This window comes from Rhinolophus ferrumequinum, chromosome 22, assembly GCF_004115265.2.
Source record: "Rhinolophus ferrumequinum isolate MPI-CBG mRhiFer1 chromosome 22, mRhiFer1_v1.p, whole genome shotgun sequence".
NCBI lineage: Eukaryota > Metazoa > Chordata > Mammalia > Chiroptera > Rhinolophidae > Rhinolophus > Rhinolophus ferrumequinum.
The window spans coordinates 590,829-615,807 of record NC_046305.1 but is presented as its reverse complement, the minus strand read 5'-3'; the positions used below and the strand labels follow the sequence as shown (position 1 = coordinate 615,807).

General features: G+C 58.4%; 2 protein-coding genes across 10 annotated transcripts in view; one reads left to right on the top strand and one right to left on the bottom strand.

The window, feature by feature from the left end:
• ARHGEF2 (Rho/Rac guanine nucleotide exchange factor 2) overlaps nt 1-18,190 on the top strand; it is a 42,951-nt gene extending 24,761 nt beyond the window's left edge. For 6 of the 9 annotated variants that reach the window (XM_033092176.1, XM_033092175.1, XM_033092173.1 and 3 more), the window contains 21 exons: nt 3,428-3,572; nt 5,739-5,806; nt 6,090-6,153; nt 6,782-6,911; nt 7,147-7,256; nt 7,375-7,521; nt 8,014-8,264; nt 8,454-8,579; nt 8,875-8,992; nt 9,157-9,405; nt 10,932-11,008; nt 11,619-11,788; nt 13,169-13,236; nt 14,198-14,398; nt 14,685-14,804; nt 14,907-14,974; nt 15,103-15,138; nt 15,330-15,380; nt 15,559-16,002; nt 16,273-16,456; nt 17,048-18,190. In XM_033092176.1, coding sequence (XP_032948067.1) covers nt 3,428-3,572; nt 5,739-5,806; nt 6,090-6,153; nt 6,782-6,911; nt 7,147-7,256; nt 7,375-7,521; nt 8,014-8,264; nt 8,454-8,579; nt 8,875-8,992; nt 9,157-9,405; nt 10,932-11,008; nt 11,619-11,788; nt 13,169-13,236; nt 14,198-14,398; nt 14,685-14,804; nt 14,907-14,974; nt 15,103-15,138; nt 15,330-15,380; nt 15,559-16,002; nt 16,273-16,456; nt 17,048-17,121 — 2,901 coding nt within the window. In that variant the 3' untranslated portion in view covers nt 17,122-18,190. Of the gene's footprint in view, nt 1-3,088; nt 3,254-3,427; nt 3,573-5,738; nt 5,807-6,089; nt 6,154-6,781; nt 6,912-7,146; nt 7,257-7,374; nt 7,522-8,013; nt 8,265-8,453; nt 8,580-8,874; nt 8,993-9,156; nt 9,406-10,931; nt 11,009-11,618; nt 11,789-13,168; nt 13,237-14,197; nt 14,399-14,684; nt 14,805-14,906; nt 14,975-15,102; nt 15,139-15,329; nt 15,381-15,558; nt 16,003-16,272; nt 16,457-17,047 lie in introns of those variants that run through there. The other 3 variants (XM_033092174.1, XM_033092180.1, XM_033092178.1) reach the window with 2 other exon arrangements.
• A 2,856-nt stretch (nt 18,191-21,046) lies between these two features.
• On the bottom strand, nt 21,047-22,477 carry RXFP4 (relaxin family peptide/INSL5 receptor 4). The gene has a single exon (XM_033092209.1). It carries the CDS (start codon nt 22,373-22,375, stop codon nt 21,254-21,256), a length of 1,122 nt encoding a protein of 373 aa, XP_032948100.1. The 5' UTR covers nt 22,376-22,477; the 3' UTR covers nt 21,047-21,253.
• Nucleotides 22,478-24,979: the final 2,502 nt, after the last annotated feature.

Genomic DNA, 24,979 nt, shown 5'->3' with positions numbered 1-24,979 from the left:
CAGGGCCTTCTGCTTGCCACACAGAGGGCCTGGACAGTCTCCCCGTGCGGGGAAGGCGCTGCTGGAGCAGAGGCCGGGCTGAGGACCATGTGACCCCAGGACTCTGGGTTGGGACACCCGATGGAGGAGCAGGGACAGCTGTGGGCTTAGGCCTTGCCTGGACAGGCTCTGCCATCCCTTGCCATCCGCTGGGAGCACAGGAAGCCATGGTCCAGCCCTGGGATTGCTTTGTCCTTCACCTGCCTTTTCTCTGCCTGGAGAGCAAAGTGCAGAGAAGGGGGCAGACTGCCTCTGCCTTTGAGCTTTTGGGGCAATGCCCTCCGCCATTTACCCCGTCTTTCTTTCCCAAAAAGTCACCAAGATCTGAGATGACAATCAAAGGAAGGTTTGGGTTGGCCGCCTTCTGGGCTCTGGAGGAAACCCTGAGGCTCTGAGCTCAAAGGAAGGAGGAGGAGAGAAAAGGGGAGATGAGGAGAGGACACGGAAGAGTCAGCGGTGATGCGGACTCAGGGCCCCAGAGTGGGGGAGGCTGCTGCGGGGGGCCCCCCGTACAGGTGTCTGTCCGTCCGTCCGTCCGTCCGTCCACTCCCCCCTTCCCTCCTTGCTTCCTTCCTTTCCTCTGTTTTCAAACATGTGTTGAGTGCATGTTGTGCTGGGTGCCTCACTAGTGTCACCCTCAGTGTCACAGTGGTATAGGTGAGGGCTGTGCAGCCAGAAAATCTCCCGGGAAGGTTCACGAGAAACAGTGACTCTAGACGCTGGACGGCAGAGTGCTGAACCAAGCAGGAAGGGCCTGGGGGTCCGTGGTGGGTGTTATGGGCTGTGGGGCAATGGGTCCTTTTCTTGGCGGACAGATTGGGGCGTGGAGGCAAAGGGCTGTCCTGCTGGTGGGTGGGTAGATGGGAGACCAGTGTAATGACCTTACTTGGAAGAACACCTGGCAGAGACAAGCCCATTCCTTGCTTCTCTGCAGTGGGCACCCCTGGTGAGCAGGCCCTGTGTGCTTGCGTCCCCGTCCGCAGCAGCCAGAGCCGAGCCCTGGGGCGGGCACAGGCTGCCTCTGGGACAATAGCGCTAGGCAGTGCCAGGACCGCTAGCTGCTGGGCAGCGCCCGTGTTGGGATGTGCTGTTGCTGTGGCTGCTGCCCGCTGCTGGCCCACCTAGAGAGGGGGTCGCTTGGCGAGAGGGTGAGTGTTGGAGGTTTTGGAGGCTGGGCCCAGAGCACCTGGGTTGCCTGTCGGAGGCATGGATGCCAGAGAGGGAGGGGCACAGAGACCCCATTCTCTGGCAGCCCCAGTCCTCTCCTCCTTTGCCCACCTCCTTCCCAGGTGAGCTCCCCAGAAGGCCTAAGGGTGGAGGGCAGAGGCCTGCGAGGGGTGGGGCGCCCAACACTAGGGCAGGTCTGCAGCGCTGCCCCTTGTGGAGTTGACCTTGATTCAGATTCAGATGTGTTGCTCTTTTTGATGATATTCATGGTTTTGTTTGCTTGCTTTTAATTCATTTTGTGTGTGTAATAGAGAAGGCTGGGAGGGCAGGAGAGGAGGAGAGAAGGGTGTGGTGAGGAGACATAGTTGGATTTGACCTTTGAGGTTCTCTAAGGTTATTATTCAGAGCAGGATTTGATCTAAAGAGCTACAATTTGGAGCAAGAGAGGGTTTTCTAATGGTTCAGGTAGGTGGGGACCAGAATGGAGAAAGGGAGGCCTGGAACATTGGAGGCTGGAGTTAGAGCAGGTCAGCTTCCTTAACCAGGCGGAGCTGGAGGGGCAGGGCAGGAAGAGGCAAGGGCACTGGAGGAGAAGCAGGGTGAGAGAGGGGGCGGGGAGAGGAGTAGAGGAGGGCCGCCATGGGGTGGCAGGGAGGCCAGGAGGTAGGAGGATGTGGCAAGACACGGAGACACAGAGGAGCAAGGAAAAATGCATGTTTGGGGTGGGGAATGACCTTGAGGCTTCAGGGCTCTGCTCATCAGACAGACCTGGAACCTCGGAGGGGGAGCAGGAGAGAGAAGGATCCCGGGCCACCAGCAGTGCAGGGGCCCAGTGCCCTCTGGCCCTGTGGTGTTGACTCAGCTCCCGCTCACTTCCCTTTTCGCCCTTAAGCACCAGTGTGTCCTGGCCCCTCCCCCACCTCTTAAGGGCTAGTGTGGCTGGAGCTGGGCCTCTGGCCTGGGCCTCTGAGGGCCGGCCTGAGGGCTCCCCTGAGTTCTAATTCTCTGTCCCAGGCCCCCTCCCCACCGTGTCCTCCGACTGGGGGCTCTTACCCTCGGCCTCAGCCGAATGATCCGCTCCGCTCGTTGGTTCTGAGAAGCTGGGAACCCTTGGAGGCTGTCTTGTCAGGTTCTTCTCTTCCTACTCTCTGCCCTCTAAGAGTGGAGGGAAAATCCAGGGTCTGAGGCGACCCCTGGGGAAGGCCCTGGAATAGGTGGGAGGGATGATATTTTGCCTTCTCACCTCAGGCTTTCGGGGAAGCTCTGGGGCTTGAGGAGGGACAGAAAAGAGGTCAGGGAGAATGAAGACCTACAGAGGATCTGCTGAGGTCAGGACAGCAGAAGAGAGAGCTGAGCAGGAACCACCAGCGTCCGAGGATCTGAGGAAGGGCTAGGTGTGTGCCATCTTGAGGGAGACCAGGAGAGCTGACGAGAACTGACAGGGGGGTAGATGCCAGAGGGACTTCCGAGGAGGGAGAGACCCCTCGGATGAGGAGGGACAGAGGGGGCTACCCTAGGTTTTGGAGGGTTGTACCGGAGGGATAACAGGGAGGCTGCAGGAGAGACTTCCTGCCAGGAGTGAGGCCCAGCCCGAAAGAGCCCAGAGAGGAGTCACCAGACCACAGCCAGGCTCCTCCTACCTCGGGGTGAATGGGGGACACGCGGCCTCTCGCTCAGGTGAACCCTGGCTGAGTGTGTGGGGGGCAGTCAGGCTTGGTACCCTGACTCTGCGTTGCTGGTGACAGTGGAGGCACTCTGCCCCCTTCAGGCAATCTGACAAGGGGATCTCCTGCCCCCCACGGTGACTGCCACGAGACAGCACCCGTTGTCATGGTTATAAGAGGAGCTAACTCCCATAGATTTGAAAGCGCTGGTGAGCTGGCACCCTCTGCGTCGTCTGCTCTCTGCGCATCTTCCCCGGCACAGAGGAGAGAGCACAGCCGCTTGGGGACGAACAGAGCCAGGGCTGGGAGGTGGAGTGAGGACGCCACGGTCGAGAGCCAGGGACATGAGTGGCACCAGGAGGCAGCCCAGCCGCAGAGGCCAGGTGGGTCCAGCGCTGGCCTGGTCCCTGCTGGACAGCTGCAGCGAGCTCCGCTGTGGGACTGGTGCCCTCCCGGCAGCCCCAGGCAGGCGTTCCTCCCTGCCCTGTGTCCCTGGACTCCGCAGGCATCCTGGCATCCCCCGGCCTCACTTCCTGTCTCTCTCACCCCTGCCACAGGCCCGGGAGAAGGAGAAGATGAAGGAAGCGAAGGACGCCCGCTACACCAACGGGCACCTCTTCACCACCATCTCCGTTTCGGGCATGACTATGTGCTATGCCTGCAACAAGAGCATCACGGCCAAGGAAGCCCTCATCTGCCCGAGTAAGTGGTTTGGACCCTGAATGTTACTCTGACTCGGTGCCCACTGACCCTGACCTTTCCATCTGTCCTTTCTGCCCTGGATCCCTAGGGATCACTCCTCTCAGGGCCCCCGCTGGGCCCACATGCCAGGTGCTTGATCCCTTGCTCCCTTTCCTCATGCCCGGGGAGGGTGGCGGTCGGAATCCAGCCTAAGCAGGGTTTATGCAGCATAAGCAGGGTTTATGGGAACATGGGGGAGGGGAGGCTGGGATGGCTCCCCGTGCAGCTGTCGTCCTCTGGGTGTCCCCGGAACAGCTGCTGAGGGTCCGGGGGACTGGCTGGAGAAGGAGCAGGAATGTATGTGAGGGCGGGTGGGGGGAGGCCTGGGGAGCTGGAGGGCAAGCTGCCGGCCTTGCAGCTGCCTCTGCCCGTCTTCTAGGCAGAACCGGACACTCCAGACTTCAGGGGCCCCATGCTCCTCCCTTTCGATTGACCGAGGGTGGAGCCTGAAATCTCGAGGTCTCTGCAGTGGGAAGCAGAGGATGGGTTTAGGACCCTCTGCTCATAGTTCCAGTCTGGCTGACCCCACCGCAGAGGAGGGCAGATGGCAGGGATGTGTGCGTTGGGGATGGGGTTCGAATTCCCACCCGGCTCCCGCCTCAGAGGGTGGCCCTGTGTTTGGGAAGTATTACACAAGCAAGGGCTTCTCCTCCCCAAGGGGCCAACACACTGCCTGTGCAGAGCCGCCTGGCCCACCCCAATTTATGGCAAAGAGCCGCTTGGGATTAGAGCGGACTGGGGTATTGCGACCTGCTGCTGCATGGCGGGGCCGCAGCTCTCGCCTCTCAATGCCTGAGGGACTGGGGGAAGGAACCCCCAGAGAGAACCAGCTAGGTCTCCCCGCTTCCTTGCAGCTCAGCTTAGAGTTATGAGGATGAGGAGGGAGTCCCAATCTAGATCCCTCTAGAGACCTGACAGAATTCCCAATCCAGAAGCTTGTTGCTAGGGGAACCTGTGAGGCGGGCAGCGAGCACTATTTTGAGAGCAGGTGGAAAGCGTGGGGAGGTTGGCTCCAGAGACGCGGTGCTGGAGGTAGGAGGGGGCAGCCCCCCCACTTCGGTCTGCCCCTCGGCCCCACCCCACGGGCCTTGTATTTGTGGAAGTGAGTGCGGAGCTGGGCATTGTCTGAAGGAGTGAGCAGTTTCCGGTGTTGCTTCCCCGGGGCCGGGAAGCTGGTACAGGGCATGTCGGGAAGGGACGGCCCGTGGTCCCAGCGACCGGGCTCAGCTGCTCCTCCCTCCCTCCCTCCTCTCCTCTCCTCTCCTCTCCGCCCCCATGGCAAGGTGTGCGGGGCTGGTGGGGGAGAAGCAGACGGAGGGTGGGAGCTGTGGGTGTGCCTCAGTGGGGGACAGGACTCCCGGCCTGGCAGGGAGAAGGCAGCCCGCCTTGAGTCGGAGCAGGCATCGCTGAGCAGTGCAGAGGCAGGCCGGCTGGTGGGGGACAGGACAGGCTGAGCCTGGCCCCATTCTCCCCCTGGCCCGTCAGCCTTCACACTGCTGGGGCCCGGCCAGAGGTCACAGACAGAGCACAGCCTTTGGACTCAGGCACACCTGAGCTGAAATCCCAGCTGCACCTCTCGCTGCCTGACGTCTGGCTGATCTGAGCTGCAGGATAGGTTCCTCACGTGTGAAATGAGGCTAACATAACGGAGGCTGCCTCCAAGGGTTGTTAGGACCGAGGCAACGTGGAACGTTTCCTAGACGCTCAGGGGAGGGATCCCCCCTCTGCCCCTAACCCCCGTCCCAGCTGCTCCTGTGCCATCTTCTGCTCTGTGGGTGTCCTCTCTTCTCTCCCGTCTGTCAGTCTCAGGCACCTTTGTGCTTCTTGAGCTCATCTCTGGCAGCCAGTAACCCCTTCTTCCTCTAGTCCACCCCTCAGATCACCTCTGAGTCATGATTGGCCATCCGCTTGATTGCTTAGTTGGGTTCAACACCTGTACCCTCACTTCATTTCCTGCTGGAGGGCGGGGGCAGGGGTGGGGCAGGGGTGCAGGGATGGCCGAGACATCTGGGAAGGGGGAGAGTCTCTGAGCCCGCGTGGCCAGGGGGAGATGGGTGTCTGCATGTGGGTGTGCCCCCTCCTGTACCACCCGGCCCTCCCTTCACCCTCTTTACCCCACCCTCCCAGCCTGCAATGTGACTATCCACAACCGCTGTAAAGACACCCTGGCCAACTGTACCAAGGTCAAGCAGAAGGTGAGACGGCAGGGAGGGCAGAGGGCTGGGGGAGAGGGCAGTGAGTGTGCGGTACCCTCAGGCCCTTTTCATTCATTCATTCCCTCCCGTGTTCCTCTGTCACCACGGGGCAGCCGGACCTCAGGCCCCAGCGAGCCAGCCCCCAGCACTGGGCTCAGCCACCCTGGTGCCCTTAGCCATTATGCCAGCTTTCTCCCAAGGGGGCCGACTCCCGCCCTGTGTGCCCTTGTAGGTCACCCTTGGGTGACAGCTGACTCGGTGTCTCTCTCGCTCTGTGTCACAGCAACAGAAAGCCGCCCTGCTGAAGAACAGCACTGCCTTACAGTCTGTGTCACTCCGCAGTAAGAGTGAGTAGCAGGCGCAAAGCGGGAGCCCCCAGGGACCCTGGGCCCCCTGCCTCCGAGCCCTGGGCTCTGCTGCCCCCTTGAGGTGGTTCCCTGGCACAGCATCTTCCCCTGGAAGGTGGAAACAGGTGATGGATGTCCAGGCTCCGGCTTAGGGACAGGGCAGGACAATTCCCATGGGAATGAGGGCTGGGGGGGCTGGGCGTCTGAGCCTGCTCGCAGCCTGTAGGAGTATTATTATCATTCTCTTCAGTTATTCACACTGCACTTGGGAGCGTTGGCGGTAGCTGTCAAGTGTCAGTTCACACAGCTTTGGTGGGACAGGAAGGGCATGGTGCTTAGTCAAGACCAGCGTCCGAGGCCTTGCTCAGCCACTGGCTGAATCGCCCCGACACGTCTTAGGACCTTTCTGAGCTTCACTTTGCTCCTAGGCTTGTTGTGGGAAGTGGGGAAGATAAGATTAAAAGTATTGCTCACCTGTAAGGTGGCATTGCTCTTATCGTCTCTCTTTGACTGGCGCGGGCCCCGGGTGGGCTGGGACAGGAGGCCTCACCTGTAGTCCTGGAGCCTGGGAGGCCTGAGGCCTGGGAAGGCACCAGGTATGACGTGTGCCTGTTTGGTGCCCCCATAGCCACCAGCCGGGAGCGGCCAAGCTCCGCCATCTACCCCTCCGACAGCTTCCGGCAGTCCCTGCTCGGCTCCCGCCGTGGCCGCTCCTCCCTGTCTTTAGCCAAGAGTGTTTCCACCACCAACATTGCTGGGTGAGCCTCCATGGGTGGGGGGCAGGCGGGGGAGGGCAGGGAAAGCCCAGCAGGCAGAGAGAGTGGCAGTGGGCACCAGGGGCCTGAGCAGGCCTTGCCACCCCTGGGTTCAGAATTACAGGCAGACGGGTGAGGAGAAGTTGGGTGCCTGCCTCTCGGGTCCTGCCGGGGCCGCGCGCCTAGGAAGGGCTCTCCTGCCCACGTCGGGTGTTGAACCAGCCCCTGCCTCCCTCAGACACTTCAACGATGAGTCTCCCCTGGGGCTGCGTCGGATCCTGTCCCAGTCCACAGACTCGCTCAACGTGCGGAACCGAGCCCTGTCGGTGGAATCCCTCATTGACGAAGGTGAGCGTGCCAGCCTGGGACCTGAGGGCGGGTGGGCACAGGCCTGGGAGTGCTGGGGCACGAGGGCCCGGGGGCCAGGGAAGGGTGTTGGCTCTGAGCTGCCCCCACTGGTGTCCAGGTGCGGAGGTGATCTACAACGAGCTGATGAGCGACTTTGAGATGGACGAGAAGGATTTCACCGCTGACTCCTGGAGCCTTGCTGTGGACGGCAGCTTCCTGCAGCAGCAGAAGAAGGAGGTGATGAAGCAGCAGGACGTTATCTACGGTGAGCCTGAAGACCCCTGAGCCTCCTCTTCCTCCACCAGGTCCTGCTGTCTGTCCTCCCTCTGCCAGCCCCCACCTCTCAGGACCCCCTGGCTTGGCCCCTTGGTCACCAACACCCTGCCCGACATCCCACAAGTTGCCTTTGGCCCCTGCCTTTTGGGGCCATTGGTCTCCAAGGCTCTGTGTTTCTCCCTTCCTGCAAGTCAATTCTTAGTCTTCTCTCGGTGCCTGTCATGCCTGGTGCTGTGCTAGGGACGGTGGGGACCCAGATGTGGCGAGGACACGTGGTCTGTGCCCTAAAGTAGCCAGTGACTGGAGAGGGTGACCATAAAGCCAAAAAACAATCTGTAAACGATCATAGGTCCTTGTCAGGCTGAATGTTAATCTGGAAGGGGCCTTGAGACCCTCCGACGAGCTCTGAGGTCCCCCGCCTCCCCACCCCCCCATGGCAGCCAGGCTGGGGTGGAGGCCACATGTGCCTCTATCTGTGCAGAGCTCATCCAGACGGAGCTGCACCACGTGAGAACACTGAAGATCATGACCCGGCTTTTCCGCACGGGGATGCTAGAGGAGCTGCAGCTGGAGCCCAGTGCCGTGCAGGGCCTGTTCCCCTGCGTGGACGAGCTCAGTGACATCCACACGCGCTTCCTCAGCCAGCTGCTGGAACGCCGGCGCCAGGCCCTGTGCCCGGGCAGCACCCGGAACTTTGTCATCTCTCGCTTGGGTGACCTGCTCATCAGCCAGGTGACAAAAGGCAGGGCCCATGGGCTACTGGTGGCAGGGGCTGTGACGAGAGTGGGCGTCTCTTGCCTCTGAACTCAGGCGGGGGAAGCCAGGACAGCTGGAGAGGCAGGAGGCCAGCCGTGGGCAGGTGTCCGGGGGTGCACTGTGGCTCTGGGGGGACACTGACCCAGCTCGTGCTCCGCCCTCCAGTTCTCGGGTCCCAGCGCGGAGCAGATGCGGAAAACCTACTCAGAGTTCTGCAGCCGTCACACCAAGGCCCTGAAGCTCTACAAGGAGCTGTTCGCGCGGGACAAGCGCTTCCAGCAGTTCATTCGGGTGAGCAGACCTCTGCAGGATCCACACCCAGGCCCCTTCCACGGCGCTCGTATGTGCCACAGCTGCATGGGGTCAGGCTCCGCTCGTGGGGCCCCTCACGGCAGCAGAGCAAGAGCTTCCCAGCGCTGGGCCCGTGGTGTGTGTCCCTGTTCCCCAGGTGCTCTCCCCTAGGCCAGCGTGAGGTCCGCGGCCGAGTTAGGGCCAGCCCCGGAGTGCAGCCTCCAGGTCCTGCGTTCTCGGAGCCGCCCTCCCTTCCGGCCCCACACGGGCCCTGATCCTGCCTCTTCCCTTGTAGAAAGTGACCCGCTCGGCAGTGCTGAAGCGGCACGGGGTGCAGGAGTGCATCCTGCTGGTGACCCAGCGCATCACCAAGTACCCGGTGCTCATCAGCAGGATTCTGCAGCATTCCCACGGTGCGAGGGGCCCCGAGACAGGGAGGGCCGCCTGGGGCGAGGAGAGGCCCGTGGTGACCGAGGGAAGGGGCCCCGGGCGGCCCCTGAAGGCGGCGGGGTCGGGACTAGGGGGGTGTGGGGCCGGAGTGAGGCTGGCTGAGCCACCCCCCTGCCGACCGTGCCAGGGGTCGAGGAGGAGCGCCAGGACCTGGCCACGGCGCTGAGGCTGGTGAAGGAGCTGCTGTCCAACGTGGACCAGGACGTGCACGAGCTGGAGAAGGGGGCCCGCCTGCAGGAGATCTACAGCCGCATGGACCCCCGCGCCCAGACCCCGGTGCCTAGCAAGGGCCCCTTCGGCCGGGAGGAGCTTCTGCGACGCAAGCTCATCCATGACGGGTGCCTGCTCTGGAAGACGGCGACCGGCCGATTCAAAGGTCAGTTGTCAGCTTGGCAGACTGGGCAAGAATGACAGTCAGGTGTAGGGAGGGCGAAGCATCCGTCCCTCAGGACCGCTGGACGCAGCCTGGCACCCAGGACGACAGGGGTGCAGCGGGAGTCCGGAGTCTGGATTTAACTTCTGGGCCCCACGGGGACTTCTGTATCCGTACGAAGTCGTTTCTCTGGTCCTTGCCTGCCCGGAGAGCTCGGACTTGAATGAGGAAGGTGGAGAAACTCCAGGACCAGAGGACAAGCCCGGGGCATTTGGCTCTACCTGCTGGAGCCCCAGCCACCAGGGCAGGAGTTTGGGAACACAGTGGGGTGTGTGTGTGGGGGGAGGCCCACAGGCGGGTGGGGTCGGGAAAATGTGGGGGGGGGGCGGGAGCGGGGCGGGGCACACGTTCCCAGGCTCCCTTCCCAGACTGCGCCGCCCAATCTTTCCTGCCCAAATCAGGGCCGGAGAATAGCAGGCCTTGGCTGGGGTGAGGAATGAGGGACGCAAGCAAGCCACACTGCCCGAGGCCATGGCCCGGCTGACCCTCTGTCCCCTGTCGGAATCCCCAGCCCCTGCTCCTAGAGGCTGCAGTCTTTCGCAGTCACTTTCCTTCATCCCTTTCTCTCCTTCCCATCCCTCCCACGCAGCAGCTAAGAATATAAGTGGGGGGGGGTGTTTAAAAATAGCAAGGCTGGAGAGCTTTATTTTTGAAGCATTCAGCAAAAGCCCTCCCCTTCCCGCTGTGTGCCCACAGTTGGGTAAGATCTCCAAGGAAAAAGGGTGAGTGTGTTTTCTTGACCATGACATCTGCGTTTTTGGATTTGACCTTTGTTTCCTCCTCAAAGTGCGGGACCTCATAGCCGTGGAGGGCCAGGCGGGTGGGGTAGAGGAGAGTGCAAGGAGATGGCTGCATTCCACTGCAGAGGGATGGATAAGGAGCCCAACTCTCCCCTCCCAGCCCAGCACTGACGAGAACTGGGAATATGCTGGGCCCCGGGAATTTAGGTCCAATATCCAGAAAGGTCTTCGGTACTAGTTAAGTGTTAGACCTGGAGCTGAAAGGCTGAAAAAGGGTGGCCCTTCCTGCTCTGGGAATCCCTTCTACTCCCAAAAGTCCTGGACCCTTTCACCCAGAAAAATACACGCGTGTTATATTAATACGCAGAGTTGCTTATGCACCTTCAGAGGGTTTGCAGAACCCCTGGAGCCCAGCGGTGGACCCCAGGTTAAGAAACCTGCCTCGGTTGAGTAAAGATGGGTTTCCTCAGAGGCACTGGCTGACCCTTATGGTCTCTTATAGCCCAAGAAGCTGTTTTACCGGATAACACGTGCATCTTTTTTTGCCCCTCGCATTTCTGAGCTGTAAGAATGGGGACGTGGGAGGTCTGCGCAGGTGGAGGGAGCAGAGGGAAGAGGGGCCAGGAAAAAGGGGCTCCTGAACTCCAGCTGGGGGTGGCCAGTCCTCGAGAGAGAAGCCCTGCTCAGACCCTCCCAGGCTAACTGCTCTCCGCCTTTGTCCCCCACCAGATGTGCTGATGCTGTTGATGACAGATGTGCTGGTGTTTCTCCAGGAGAAGGACCAGAAGTACAGCTTCCCTGCCCTGGTGAGGCCTTCCTCCTCCTTTCTCAGCATGGCCTGTGTTTCGGACCTTTCTTGCTTTCCTGCCTGAGCCTGAAAGCACCCTGGAACCCTCCCGTCCAACAGCTGTGAAGCAACCATAATAAAATGGCTGTAATGACTGCAGGCCCTTCTACACCTGTGAGGAAGGCCACTAATACCTCCTCTATGCAGATGTGGAAAGTAAAGCTTACAGTTAACTACCGTGTTTCCCTGAAAGTGAGACCTAGCTGGGCAATCAGCTCTAATGTGTCTTTTGGACCAAAGATTAATATAAGACCCGGTCTTATTTTACTATAAGACATGATATGATATGATGATATGATATGATATGATATGATATGATATGATATATGATATGATACCGGGTCTTATATTAATTTTTGCTCCAAAAGACACATTAGAGTTGATTGTCGGGCTGGGGTCTTATTTTCGGGGAAACACGATACATGGGCAAAGGTCTTGTGCATCTTGGTCCTCTCTGGCCGGCAGCAGAGCTGGGCTCTTGTCCTGCAGGCAGACTCTTCTGTCCTTTGATCGTCCAAGTATCCGAGTCAGGCTGCCCCAGCTTAGCCCTCCTTTCCCCCCAACCGCAGGACAAGCCCTCGGTGGTGTCACTGCCCAACCTCATCGTTCGGGACATCGCCAACCAGGAGAAGGGGATGTTTCTGATCAGCGCGGCGCCCCCGGAGATGTACGAGGTCCACACGGCGTCGCGGGATGAACGGAGCACCTGGATCCGTGTCATTCAGCAGAGTGTGCGCCTGTGAGTGTGTGTGTGAGGAAGGGTCATCTGTGTTCTCACACACACAGTGACAACCCGGTGTGAGCGGACGGGCAGAGGGATGCTCTGAGCTGCGATGGCCGCACACCTGCCAGCCTGCTGGTCTGTGGGCACGCGGCGATTCATGGGATCGTGTCGTCTGTTACCTTTATTTTCTCAAAATGAGTGAAAAAGATGATGACAGCAGCGCTGATACTGGAGATGAGAGGAGCCAGCCTCACAAACAAAACTCCGTACAGTAGCGGCAGGAGGGAAATTGTTTCGTCTGCTCAAGTAGCAGATCTTTACCCTCTGTTGGACACACATTAGATTTGAGGCAACCAGTCAGCTGTGTGTGTCTATTGGGACGAAACAAGTCAAGCAAAGAAGCATGTGAAATGTTGAAAAGGGATTCCGGGAGATAAAACTCAGGATGCAATAATATATATAGGGTGCCAAAAAAAGATACACACGTTTCAAGAAAGGAAAACACTGTATTAAAATTGTAATACAATGAAGGACGCTAGCATTTGATTAACGCCATCTTTTGAGTGAATGTCATACTACACATTGCTACAGTAGCATTCAAATTCAGAAAGTAATACATAGATAACATCTCTTAAAATGTGTACATTTTTTTGGTACCCCTGGTGTATGTATGTATATATATATATATATATATATATATATATATATATAGAGAGAGAGAGAGAGAGAGAGAGAGAGAGAGAGAGAGAGAGAGAGAGAAATGTTTCAGGGAATGGCTTCGCCACTTGATAATGTGTAAACCTGTTGTTTTAAAATGTCCACAATTTACACTTTTGAACAAACTTTTTCAGAAATGCTACAAAACTGTGAAATTGCATGTTCTAGCAAAACAATGCAGAATACGTGTCCCACGGACATTAGATCCATCGTAGCCGCTGTATCACTAGTACTAATGTTTGAAATTGTGAAAATTAGAATTCATATTCTTCGTTGTCATTGATTTATTGAGCTTCTGCCGTGTTCAAAGCACTGTTACATAGTTGCAGTTAATCCTGCCAAAGAAACCTGTAAGGAAGTTAGTATCCCCACTTTTCGGAGGAGGAAATAGAGCAGAGACCTTCTGGGAAATAGCGGAGCCAGGGTTTCAGCCCAGTTTGCTTGGTGCCAAAGCCTGTAGTTGTCCCTCTGCCGCTTCTCCAGCTGACCTTAGGAGAGGCACATAGAGACCCGTAAATGCAGGTGACCAGGTCTAAGAAAAGGGACGGTCATGGGTGAAGGGAGACAGGGCTGTGGCCGGTGGGTCTCCCCTGGGAAGCACAGAACGTGTTTGGGAGTCGGGAGTCTGTTTCCTGTTCTGTAACCTGGCCTTCTTCCCACAACACCCGACCCCTCCAGGTGTCCGTCCAGAGAGGACTTCCCCCTGATTGAGACAGAGGATGAGGCTTACCTGCGACGAATCAAGAGTAAGGCCGCTCAGTTTGTCAACTAATTCATGATATATCCACACAGTGGGAAACTATGCAAGTGTTTTCAAAAATGATACGGCTCCATGAGGGCTGATGGAGTGCTATAACTAAGATACATTGTTAGGTGAAAAGAACAAGGTGTAAAACAATGTAAAGTGGGGGTAAGGATGTGTCATGTGTAGAGTGTGTGTGTGTGTGTGTGTGTGGTGTCTCTAGAAAGATAAGGTATTACTAGGGCTGCCTCTGTGAAGGGGAGCTAGCAAGACGAGGGTTGAGACCCTAACCTACTGTTTACATAGGGCCTTATATTAGTTAGGGTATGACCTCGGTCTGTACAAAAAGATCAACAGAAATCAGCTGCCTAACCAAGGTGGATTATTTCTCTCCACATATCAGTCTAGAAAGGGGAAGCGCAGAGTAGTGGTCCCACTCTGCCACCTTCAATGGGCAGATTCCCACCTCTGGGTCCAAAGTGGCTACTAACGCTCCCGCTGTCACATCTACCTCCCAGTTAGCAGGGAGGCGTGAAGGAACAACGAGCCTGAATACCCATTTCTTTTAAAGGCCCATCTGGAAGACACTCATATCTGTCAGCCAGAATTGAGTCACGTGTAATGTCTAGCTGCAAGTCAGGCTGGGAAATGGAGTCTTAACTGGGCAGTCCTGTGCCCCATGGCTGTACACGTTCCCTAACTGGAGGGACATGGGAGAGAATGAAAACTGGTGGACAACCTTAGTCCCTGCCACTGATCCTTCTTGCTTTTGTTTTGAGAACAAAAGTGCAGATGTGACTTTTCCCAAAAAAAGTTTTTTCTTTTTTTGTAAATGCCAAAAAAATCAAATTTAGGTTCTGCCACTCTGCCCAGCCATGACCCCTGACCCCTCGGGCTGCCCATCCCCCACTGGCTCTCCTGGGCACCCTGGGCCTTCCTGTGTGCTCACCTGTCCTTACCCACAGTGGAGCTCCAGCAGAAAGACCGGGCACTGGCAGAGCTGCTGCGAGAGAAGGTCGGGCTGTTTGCCGAGATGACCCATTTCCAGGTGGAAGAGGATGCCGGCAGTGGGTTGGCCCTGCCCACACTGCCCAGGGGCCTGTTCCGCTCCGAATCCCTCGAGGCCCCGCGTGGCGAGCGGCTGCTGCAGGATGCCATCCGTGAGGGTGAGGAGCGCCTAGGGAAGCGTGTGGGCTCATCCGCTCATTGTCACAGACTGTGGGCACACGGCTAGACCTGGATGCACACGCACCGGGGATGTCAGCCCGTGGCCTGCAAAGTCCCTCCTGTGCCTGCTGGGAGCTGGGCAAGGCGGGGAGAGCCTGGTCTTTCCTGCTGGGACCCTCTCGCCCTGCGCACCCTAAATGACCTTTGCCTCGTCCAGCGCCTATGCAGTCACTGCCCGTAGGGTCCTGCTCTGCTCCTGCCCTCACCTCTCCTCTTCCCCTTCAGTGGAAGGCCTGAGAGACCTGCTGGTGGGGCCTGCCGTGGAGCTGCTCTTGACGCCCCGGGAACCAGCCCTACCCGTGGAAGCAGAGCGTGGCGGTAACACAAGTCCTGGGCTCACTGCCAGTGAGTAGTGGGTGTGCGGGGTTACGGAGAAGGATGGCACCAGGGGCCGGGCCTGTCAGCGTCCTGGGGAACTGAGCTCGGCCCATCCTTGCCCCTCAACAGATGGTGAGGCCAGAACCTTCAACGGCTCCATTGAGCTCTGCAGGGCCGACTCAGACTCCAGCCAGAAGGTGGGTCCTCAGGACGTGTCTGGACCGGGCCCGAGGGTGGGAAGGGACAGTCGGCCACGGATCCTTGACACCGAGATGTCAGGGACTCAGTGTGCCTGCTGACTCCCCCTCCTTGACCATTTCTGCAGGATCGAAATGGAAATCAGCTGAGGTCTCCGCAGGAGGTGAGATGGGAACTTGGTGGTATGGGAGGCTCCGCCCCGTCTGAGGAATTGGAGCCAGTTTGGAGGGGCGTGGGGGACAGTCTGCACCTCACAGTCTCCGGAGTCTGGCTGTCCCCACACACACACAGTTTCTGGGCAGCCCTCCCACCCTGAAGCTCGGGCCCTATTCCCACCCTCTCCTCTGTCCTCAGGAAGTCTTGCAGCGATTGGTCAATCTCTATGGACTTCTCCATGGCCTACAGGTGAGTGGGGCAGGGGCAAGAACGGGGGCAGTGGTGGGGATGGGGGGCGCCAGAGCAGAGCTGCCCGCCCAGGCAGGCAGAGCCTCTCCCAGTTGGGGTTCTCCTGGGCCTTCGGGGTAAGGTGAGGAGCAGAAGAAAGGGGGTTCTGATACAGCCATCTGTCCCCATTCCACCCCAGGCGGCTGTGGCCCAGCAGGACACTTTGGTGGAAGCCCGGTTCCCTGAGGGCCCCGAGCGAAGGGAGAAGTTGACGCGAGCCAACTCTCGGGACGGGGAGGCTGGCAGGGCTGGGGCCGCCCCTGCGGCTCCTGAGAAGCCGGCCACGGAACTGGCCCTGCTGCAGAGGCAGCATGGGCTGCTGCAGGAGGAGCTGAGGCGCTGCCGGCGGCTGGGCGAGGAGCGGGCCACCGAGGCCGGCAACCTGGAGGCCCGGCTCCGGGAGAGCGAGCAGGCCCGCGCCCTGCTGGAGCGGGAGGCCGAAGAGGCCCGCAGGCAGCTGGCCGCCCTGGGCCACACCGAGCCCCTCCCCGCCGAGGCCCCCTGGGCCCGCAGGCCAATGGACCCCCGGCGTCGGAGCCTCCCTGCAGGCGACGCGCTGTACTTGAGTTTCACGCCCCCACAGGTAAGGAAGGCGGGAGTAGCAGTGACGGGGGCGGATAGCAGGGCCCAGGAGAGAAGCTAAAGGAGCTGGGAATTTGAGCGATGGGCTCACAGCCTCTTAGGGTACTAGCTGGGGGACCACAGGATTCGGGTGGGCGCAGAGGTCAGGCACCGGGGTCTGCCGGGAGAGCCAGTCTGGGGGCCAACAGGGCACTGCCCCCGGCCGGGCGGGGCCGCAGTCTGCACCCTGCTCATCGTGGGGCTGCCTGCCTTTCCTGCCCGCTGGCTGCAGCCCAGCCGAGGCCACGACCGCCTGGACTTGCCTGTGACAATTCGCTCCGTCCATCGACCCTTTGAGGATCAAGAGAGGCAGGAGCTGGGCAGCCCTGACGAGCGGCTACATGACAGCAGTGACCCCGACACGGGCAGCGAGGAGGAAGGTGGCAGCCGTCTGTCTCCGCCCCACAGTCCACGAGGTGAGACCCTGGCTGAGACGTGGCAGAGAAGTAGGGTGCAATCTGGGTTCAGACCGTGGGGCTGCGGCTTCCAAGGGAGTCTGCACCCTGGAGCACAGGCCCCCCGGGCCGGGCAGGAACGTCCCTCACTACCCACTGAGGTCTGAGTGACTCTGGGAGGGACGCAAAGGACTTCCTGTTTTGTCTGATGGTGAAACTCCAGGAAGCCGAGGATGTAGGGGGCCACTCCTTCTCCAACAGCAAGTCGGTGATTCCCAACCTTTTGAAGTAGACATGGAGTTTTGAAATTAAAAAAAATGTCAAAGACCTCCAAGTTCTTACAGTTGGTTCAGGAAATACAAATAGCCAAACGCTACTGTAACCACCTAGGCATCTTAAAATAGTTTGTATTTCATGACTCAAAACTGTTATCTTCACATACTTACAGGGTGTACAGAGTAGCTAGCTAGGTGTGGGCACATTCCTGACGCCCACGGAGGTTTCTCCCACCCCCAGGGAGTCACGGACCTCGCCACTCCTCAGCCCACAGTGGGGGGGCACTTGTGGAGGGGTGCAGTTGCTCACCCACTAACTTTGCCCCGTCCCCCTCAGATTTCACCCGGATGCAGGACATCCCAGAGGAGACCGAGAGCCGCGATGGGGAGCCTGTGGGTTCTGAGAGCTAAGGGGGCCCCCCTCCCTGTGCCCCCTGAAGAACATTGCTGAGGGAGGCAGACCGTGGGGACTCCAACCTGCCTTTGACCAGAGAACTTTTGAAAGAACTGCTGTCTGTCCTTGCCAGCTCTTGGGATCCTTGCACACCTGGGGCCATTTAGGAAGCTGGGGAGTTGGGCCGCAGCGCCCCCTGGTGGCATCCAGACGCTACACCACAGATGCCAATCTTTCATGCCTTCTCCCCTCTACTTTAGGAAAATTTATTTATTTATTGTTTATTAGCTGTGGAGGGAGAGGGGAGACTTAGAGGACCAGGGACATGGGAACCAAGCCATAGGGGTCGGGGGGCCTTGTCCTTCAACACTACTGGGGTTCATTCAGGCTTAACCATGTGGCCACTGGGTTCTCGTCCTGACACCGCCCAGCAACCCCCTCTGAGGGGAGGCTGCGGCCACAGGACCCTACTGCCCCTTCCAGAAGGGCTGTGGGCAGGACCATGCCCCTCTCCCTCTCCTCTCAACCTCTCACTGCTGGTCTCCCTTCTGTCCGTCCTCCACGGACCCCCAGGGAGATAACGTGGCTTCCTGGAGGTGGTGGGATGGAGGTGGAGGAGGCCATAATGGTCCGTTGCGGGGGTGAGGGAAAACCCCACAGGGACCAGAATGTCTTTTTGTTATCGTTGTTTTCTTTTTTGTACCAAAGCCAACTGCACGTATTTTATATTTTTAAGAGAAGATTGTAGGCAACTAGAAATTGCAGCCTTCTATCTCCTCATCACTGAAGAACTTGAGGGATGGGGGAGCTTTGACTTCTCCCCTCATCTGTAGTAATGGGGAACCTAGTCTGACTTCTTCCCCAGCCGTTTGGAAACAGAGTTCCAGGGTGAGTTGGGGAACCTCTGCGAACCCTGACCTCACCTCACCTCAGCAACCATGACCTGAAACCTCAGCCTGAACTTGGGGGATTTTTTAATGGACCCCCAGTGCCCACCAGCCCCAGACCTTTTCCTGCCCATTTGATTGTAAAAAAAAGAAAAGAAAAAAAAGGATAAAGCAGGGAAATTAAAGACCTGGAACCCTGTGAAGTGCCATGTCTGAATGTCTGCCGGTTCTGAGGGTGCTTGAGCCAGGCGGTGACCTGTGTGCCTCTGACAGCGGCCTGTACCTCCCACAGGAAGGGCCGCCTCCCCGAAGCCGGGGTCCTAACAAAAGAAACTGTTGCAAACCTTTTTTGGTATCATCGTTGATCCTCAGACACAAGGACCAAAATGGAGGGGCCCTTGATCAGGTTCCGGTGGCCGTTGGTGATTCCAGGACATTATTAGAAAACGCGTTTCCATCTCATTTGCATGCCATGCTCAGAAGCCCAGCCGCCTCTCAGCCCCAGCCCTTTTGGCACAGTCCTCTGTGCCTCCCCCAAGTGTCATGGGTTTTCAAGTTCAGTGCCCACTCTGCCCTGGGTCTTCCGTGTCATGAGAGTAACCTCTTCAAGATGGTTCCCCTCCAGAGTTGCTGCTCTTAGCTCTTAGGCTCTGAGAGGCAATGAGGTTGGGTTGATTTCAGTTCTCGTTTTTGGCTAATTTTACTTCCTGTTTCTGGTTAGTAACAGCTCTGGGGTGCAGGGAGGGGAGCGAGTCTAGAGGTGCAGAAATGCTGGTGTAGAGCACATGTCTCTGGGAGCCCCTGGGGTGAGATGAGAAGAGTGGGGCTTAAGACCCCAGCTACAAAAAGGACTTGGAATCCCAAGAGGGGGGGCAGCAGCCCCTCCACCCCTGTTATTCTCCCACCAGCACCTGGCCTTTACCAGGTGCTTCCTCAGTCTGCGAGGTGCTTTGTCAGTCTGCGGTGGGAATTACTCTCATTTTACAGTCCTGGAAACCTGGGTGCAGAAAGGTTGCCAGGCCCACACAGGTGAGCCAGCAAAGGGTCAGCCCCTAGCTGCAGCCGTCCTCTGCTCCCTCAGTGACTGTCTAGAGGTGCCAGGGCTCCAGGTTTCCAAAGCAGTGGCTTAGCGGTGGCTGCTGTGTAGCCTGGGACCCAGGGCCTGTGAAAGTGGAGAGGAGGAAGGTCAGCGTGGGTGGGGGTCAGACAGCACCCAAAGACCCCTGGAAGGGGGGTTGCAGGCTCCTCCCACTGCCCACAGGGACCCCGTGAAGGATGCTGGTCGGGCCCTGAGCCTGTTGGAGGAGCCCATGGCTCTGTGCCGGGCAGCACTGGTCCCTCCTGCCACGGCTGGCCAAAACCCCCTCCCCAGCCTTGGAAACGTGATGTCACACTTTCTGAGAGATTGATGAGTCCGTCTCACACCTTTCACCATTCCTCCCGAAACCCCCTCCCTAATCCCATTTTCAGGGAAACGCAAATTGAACCGTCCCTCCTGCAATTTCAAAGCTCTGGCTTCGTGCCACGCAGATGCTTTCCCGCTGGAGCGGAGCTGCCCAGCCGGGCATCGCTGGTCCTCCCCTGCGTCTCCTCCCCTACCAAGGGTAGGCCTACTGTGTGCATCCACTCATCTGTGGCCAGGTCCTGTTCAAACATAAATATTTACCGCTGGGTCCCATTCCGCCGGCCCCCAGAGGAGCCAATATCCGGAGCCTGGCAGGGCAGGGCCATCGCAGGAGCTGCGGGGGCGGCACTTAGGCAGCTAAGCATTTCCAGTCCTGAACTGGCTGGGGACAGACCTGCAGTTTTGGAACCAGTTTAAACATTATCCAGAAGAGGAAATTAAACATCAAGAGGCTAATTAAATCTCTTTAACATTGCTTAATATGTTGCGAATTGGGTGGCTGTTTAGAGCCTCTTCTCAGAGACTGGAAGGAACCGTTGCGGGGGCGCCTGAGGCCCCCTGGCCGCCCTCCCGCCGCCCTCCACGCGCAGGCGCTGCTCCACAGCTTGCGGAGTGGGGGGCGACACGAAGTGGGAGCTCCACCCCATCGTCCCTCTGCCACCTCCCCCCTTTGCAGGGCTTCCCCCTAGAAAGTTCCTTCTGAAGGCCAACCTTGGCCACTGCTGCGTCTTGTTTCTGGATCTGGAAACCAAAGGGGAACCCCTGCCCTGGAGAACAACTTTAAGAAGGCTGGAGGGGCCAGCTCCTCTCTTGAGTTCTTTTGTAAAACTTGGATTTTACTCCAGCGCTCGCGATTCACCCCAGATGAGCCTCTGGCCCTCCAGCCCTGTCTCCCAGCTGCCCCCTCATTTCTTCCTTTTTCGTCTCTCTGTCTCCATTTTACACGAAATGGAAGAATAACAGTTAACACTATTTAGGGCAACAATCCGCTTTTCAGATGAGAAAACAGGTACGGAGAAGTAACTTTGTTCCCTCAGCCGGTTAGTGTGGGAGCGGGGCTGTGAACCCCGGGCTCTGACAGGGGGACTTGGGGTAGCGAGGGGACCAGCACCCCTCTCTGCGCCTTCCACTTCCCCCACCTTCAGCCTCCTCCCAACCCCTTTCCACATCTCTCACCTGCCTGGGCCCCACCCACTCACATCCTTGCTCCTCATCATCTTCACTTCTCCCTCCAAACCCGGATTTACACTCCGGCTGGGCCCGTGCCAAGACTGCAGCAAGACCCCTCATGTGGCTACGCCTGCTGGGGAGCTACAGCTTTTGCAGCTGAGGTCTCTGCAGGCAGCACTGAGAGGGTAAGAAGGTGCAGGTGTCCCGGGATGAGGGCAGTTTGGGCCTTGGCACCAGAGAAAGACAAAGGGCACACCCGGTTTGAGGGGGAGGGTGGGAAAGGGAGGCCAGGCAAAGGGAGATTAAGCCTTGACTCCTCCTCATCCACCAGCCTAGAACCCCTGGGGAAATTTCCCGGGAAATCGCACCGGAGGCAGAAGTGGGGCAAAGGCCGCTTGTGTCCCCGCTGAACTGGAGGTGGCACTGGGACAAAAGGTCAAGACAATTTGCGAATCATACACAGGTTTATTGTTAGACCCCCTCCTTTCCCACCTCCACATGGGAACTTCAGCTTTGTCATACCAGCCTGACCTGGGCCGGGGCGGGCCTGCCCCATTCCACCACACCCAGAGTGGGATCAAAGATCAGCCTTCCCAAGGGATGGCAGCCTAGCACAGGCCAGCCTCTCTCCGGGGGTGGCGCTGCCCCTGGTGGGCCCCAGTGGAGGAGACCGTCCAGCTTGCACCTTCAGGCAGGGGTGCCTGTGTCCCAATTGGCTAGCATAGTAGAAGGGCCGCTGTCCTGGTGAGCGCTCTGCGCCCCCCGCCTGCTCCCCACCTTTAAGGCCACCTGCTCTGCCCAGCCCTGGCCCTGGGGCCACAACCATGCGCGCAGGTCTCTGAAGGTGTGTGCCAGGGCCCGCCGGGGCTCCCGCCGCAGGAGACAGTACAGCATGGGGTTCAGGCAGCTGTTGCTGTGTGCCAGGCAGGTGGTGACCGGGTACACGTAGGTATGGATGGCGTAGAAAGTGCTGTCCCAGGGCACCAGGTCAAACCTCACCAGGACAGCCCAGAAAGTGACCACATGGTTGGGGAACCAGCAGAGGAAGAAGGAGGCCACCAGGATGCCGACGGAGCGGGCCACAGCCCTGCTGTCTTGCCGTCGCCGTTGCCGCCGCCGCAGGAAGGCCAGCAGCAGCAGGTAGCTGGTGGTGATGACACCCAGGGGCACCACAAAGGCCAGCAGCACCCTCTGCAGCTGGTAGGCCCCCAGCCAGTACCTGCTGGGGAAGCGCAGCAGGCACAGGCGTGCGCCCCACAGCTCCCCCTCGGCCCCAAAGACGGCTGTGGGCAGCGTCACCAGGGCGGCTGCCACCCACACCGCCAGGGTGGCCACGCGGGCCCAGAAGAGCGAGAGGTGGGTGCCTGGCCCCCCGGCCATGGCCACCACCCAATAGCGGGCGACGCTGAGCACCGTGATGAGGAAGATGCCGGCATAGATGTTGAGGACAGTGGCCGTGAGGACCACCTTGCAGAGGACACCGCCGAAGGGCCAGTGGAAGTCCAGGGCTGACTCGGCCGCCCAGAAGGGCAGAGTGAGTGCCAGCCCCAGGTCTGCCAGAGCCAGGTTGAAGACAAAAGTGTCAGATGGTGGGCAGGGGGCTCGCCGAGCGCAGTTACCCAGCACCCACAGCACGGCCAAATTCCCCAGCACGCCCGCAGCCCCCACGAGCACGTAGACCAGGGCGACCCCCACCCTCAGGGCGAGGAATTCCACAGGCATGGCAGCATCGTCCACGCTCAGCACGCTGCCTGCAGACCTGTTGCTCCAGAACACGGGCAGGGGGGCGGAGGTATTGGGTGTGGGCATCTCAGGGCATCAGAGGTCAGCGGTGCTGGGCAGCAGGGGCCATGGGATCTCAGCAGGAGGCTCCAGACCTTAGTGCTTCTCTGGGGCCTCTGGCTGCTGGGAGCCCCGGCCCACACCCACACCTGCATGGGCGGGGTGTGGATGGGACATCTGCCCTTCCCCATTCGTCTTGGTGATGGCTGGTGGGTGGGGCAGGGTGAGGTAGGACCCAAGCTGGTGTGTGTGTGTGTGTGTGTGTGTGTGTGTAGGGCTCTGGGGCAGAGGAGTAAAGGGGCAATTACCCCACTATGAAGAGCAGCCCCAAGCCTCTGCTCCAGGGAGAGGCCAGAGAGATCCTGTCTCAGGGATGACAGGAACCAAACTGCATCCCCCTTCTCTTAGGGCCTGGGGGAAGGAGCCCCCCCTCCCCGGGAGGGGGCATAAGGCAGGGAATGAATGTCAGAGAGAATGAGCAGAGCTTCTGGAGTCCCATATGTGCTACTCACTTGCTGTGTGACTTTGGGTGAATTACTTCACTCCTCTGAACCTGTTTCGTGCTTAAAATTTTCAGATAAAAGTATCTGCTTCACTAGACTGTTGTGATAAAATTCGATGATACATGTGCAAAAGTACTTTGTACGTTGCTATTTGCATTACTGATGATTATTTCAAAGGAAAAGTTTGGGGTGTTTATGGCAGAAGAGAGCAGGGTACTGAGCGGTTATCACCAAGCCCAGGGACCAGTGCCAACTAAAACACAGGTTGGAATTCATTGCAGCAACAAGTGACCTTGAGGCGACGGGCAGGGAGGGAAAGGGGAGAGGAAGTGACAGCTTCCTGCTCCCTCCCTGCTGGGAACTGGCCTGTGAGGACCTGAGGGAACCTGGGAATGCCCTCAGTCCTCTTCCTGCTCCTGAGGCTAACCTGTCACTCCACTGTCTTTCACCCTTTGCTGCTCTAGTCTATGGAGTCAGAGGTCAGGGGTTCCCCCCCTTCTCCCATCCCCAACCGCATTTCAGAGCTCTGGATCCCAGATATGCCCTCACCACGCCCCATCCTGTCTCCCCATGACCTCAGTCCTAACTGGAAAAAATGCCTCATTGGGCCCTCCCATTTTGTGCCCGCAACCCTCCCCCGTGCAGAATTTGCTGTGATGGGGAAAAGAGGAGGAGGGCCGTGTGAGAAGAGTGAGGCTTTCTCAAGGATTCTGAAATAGTCAGCACCTTCTTGCCCTCTGCCAGCAAATCAAGATGTTTGATGTTCAGCTCCCTTGGAGTGCTGGGGGTGGGGAGGGGCCCTTCGGGACCAGGAGTCAGCAGTGTGTTGGATGAAGCCTGCAGAAGAGACCCAGAGGCAGGCTCAGACAGGGTGCAGGATGTTTGGGGTTTTCAGCAAGGAATGGGTGTGGGGGGAAGGCAGGAGGGGGTGCCCAGCCCAAGTCCAGGTGAGTCCCAGGGGCTACCTCCCGGCCTCATGGACTGGCCGTGTTTCCTCTCCCACCCATCCAGTGTCACCTTACCCACCTGGCACGAACATGTCTGCTCAGTGCAGCACTGATTTTCTCTTAGCTCAGAGAAAAGGAGCTGGGTCAGAATTCCAGGCTTCTGCTATCCATTGGAAATATCTGGTCCTCTGGTCATTTCTTTTTTTACCTTTATTCATTTCTAATCAGTCCTTTCCCTTGGTCTGAGGCTGTGAACACCCGCTTGAGGTTATGTAGAGAGGTAATGCCACCAGCTGGCCACATCTGAGAACTTCACTTTGGGCCCATGATTTCTATTTCCTAGTCTTTCTCTTTCCTTCTTTCTTCTTTCCCTCCCTCCCTCATTCTTCACAGCATTTCCCAACTCCTTACCATGTGCTAGGCTCTGTGCCAGATGCTGGAGAGACAAAAACACATAAAATATGGTCCGTTGCCTCATAAAATGTAACACACTTGTTGAGATGGATGGGACCTTTAAGATCATCTCGTTCAAGTTACCGTTTTATAGGGAGTGGAAGTGACTGGCCCCAGGTCACTACGGATGTGGTGGCAGAGTCAGGATTCGAGATGAAAGTTCCCTGACTCCTAGTACCTGGCTCTTTCCACTCTGTCACAAAACATTTCAGGATAATCTCCTCCCCCTTCCCGAGTGTCAGACGCGCCAGTCCCTGCCCTTGGGAAGCTCCTAGGGAAACAGGAAGTGGACACAGGAACGGAGACAGCTCCTCTCTAGATGGTCTTCATTCACAGCTGCTGGGAGATGAGGAGCCGGAGTCAACAAAAACGGCTTTGCCATCGTCAGGTTCATGTACATCACCAGCCCGATTTTCTATGTCAGGGTGCGAGGACCTGCGGTGGTAGATTACCGTGTCAAGCTGACGTGGAAAGGACTTCTAATGATGGGCCGCCCTCATCACTGATTATCCACCCCGACGGCTTACCGTCTCCAGCCTCAGAGGAGGCGTCGCTGATGCCTAGAGGTCCTTTTCCGTGTCCCTGATGAGCTTGGGTTTCCGTACCTTCACCCAAAAGGCATTTCCCGGGTTTCTGGTAAGTGCCAGGCACGGTGCAGGGCTGGGGCACGACAAAGGCCAAAGTACCCTCAGAGAGCTCACTCAGGAAAGGCAACCGCAATAGAGACA

Coding starts and splice junctions, on each gene's coding strand:
- RXFP4 (XM_033092209.1), bottom strand. CDS start 22,375: ATGCCCACACCCAATACCTCCGCCCCCCTGCCCGTGTTCTGGAGCAAC.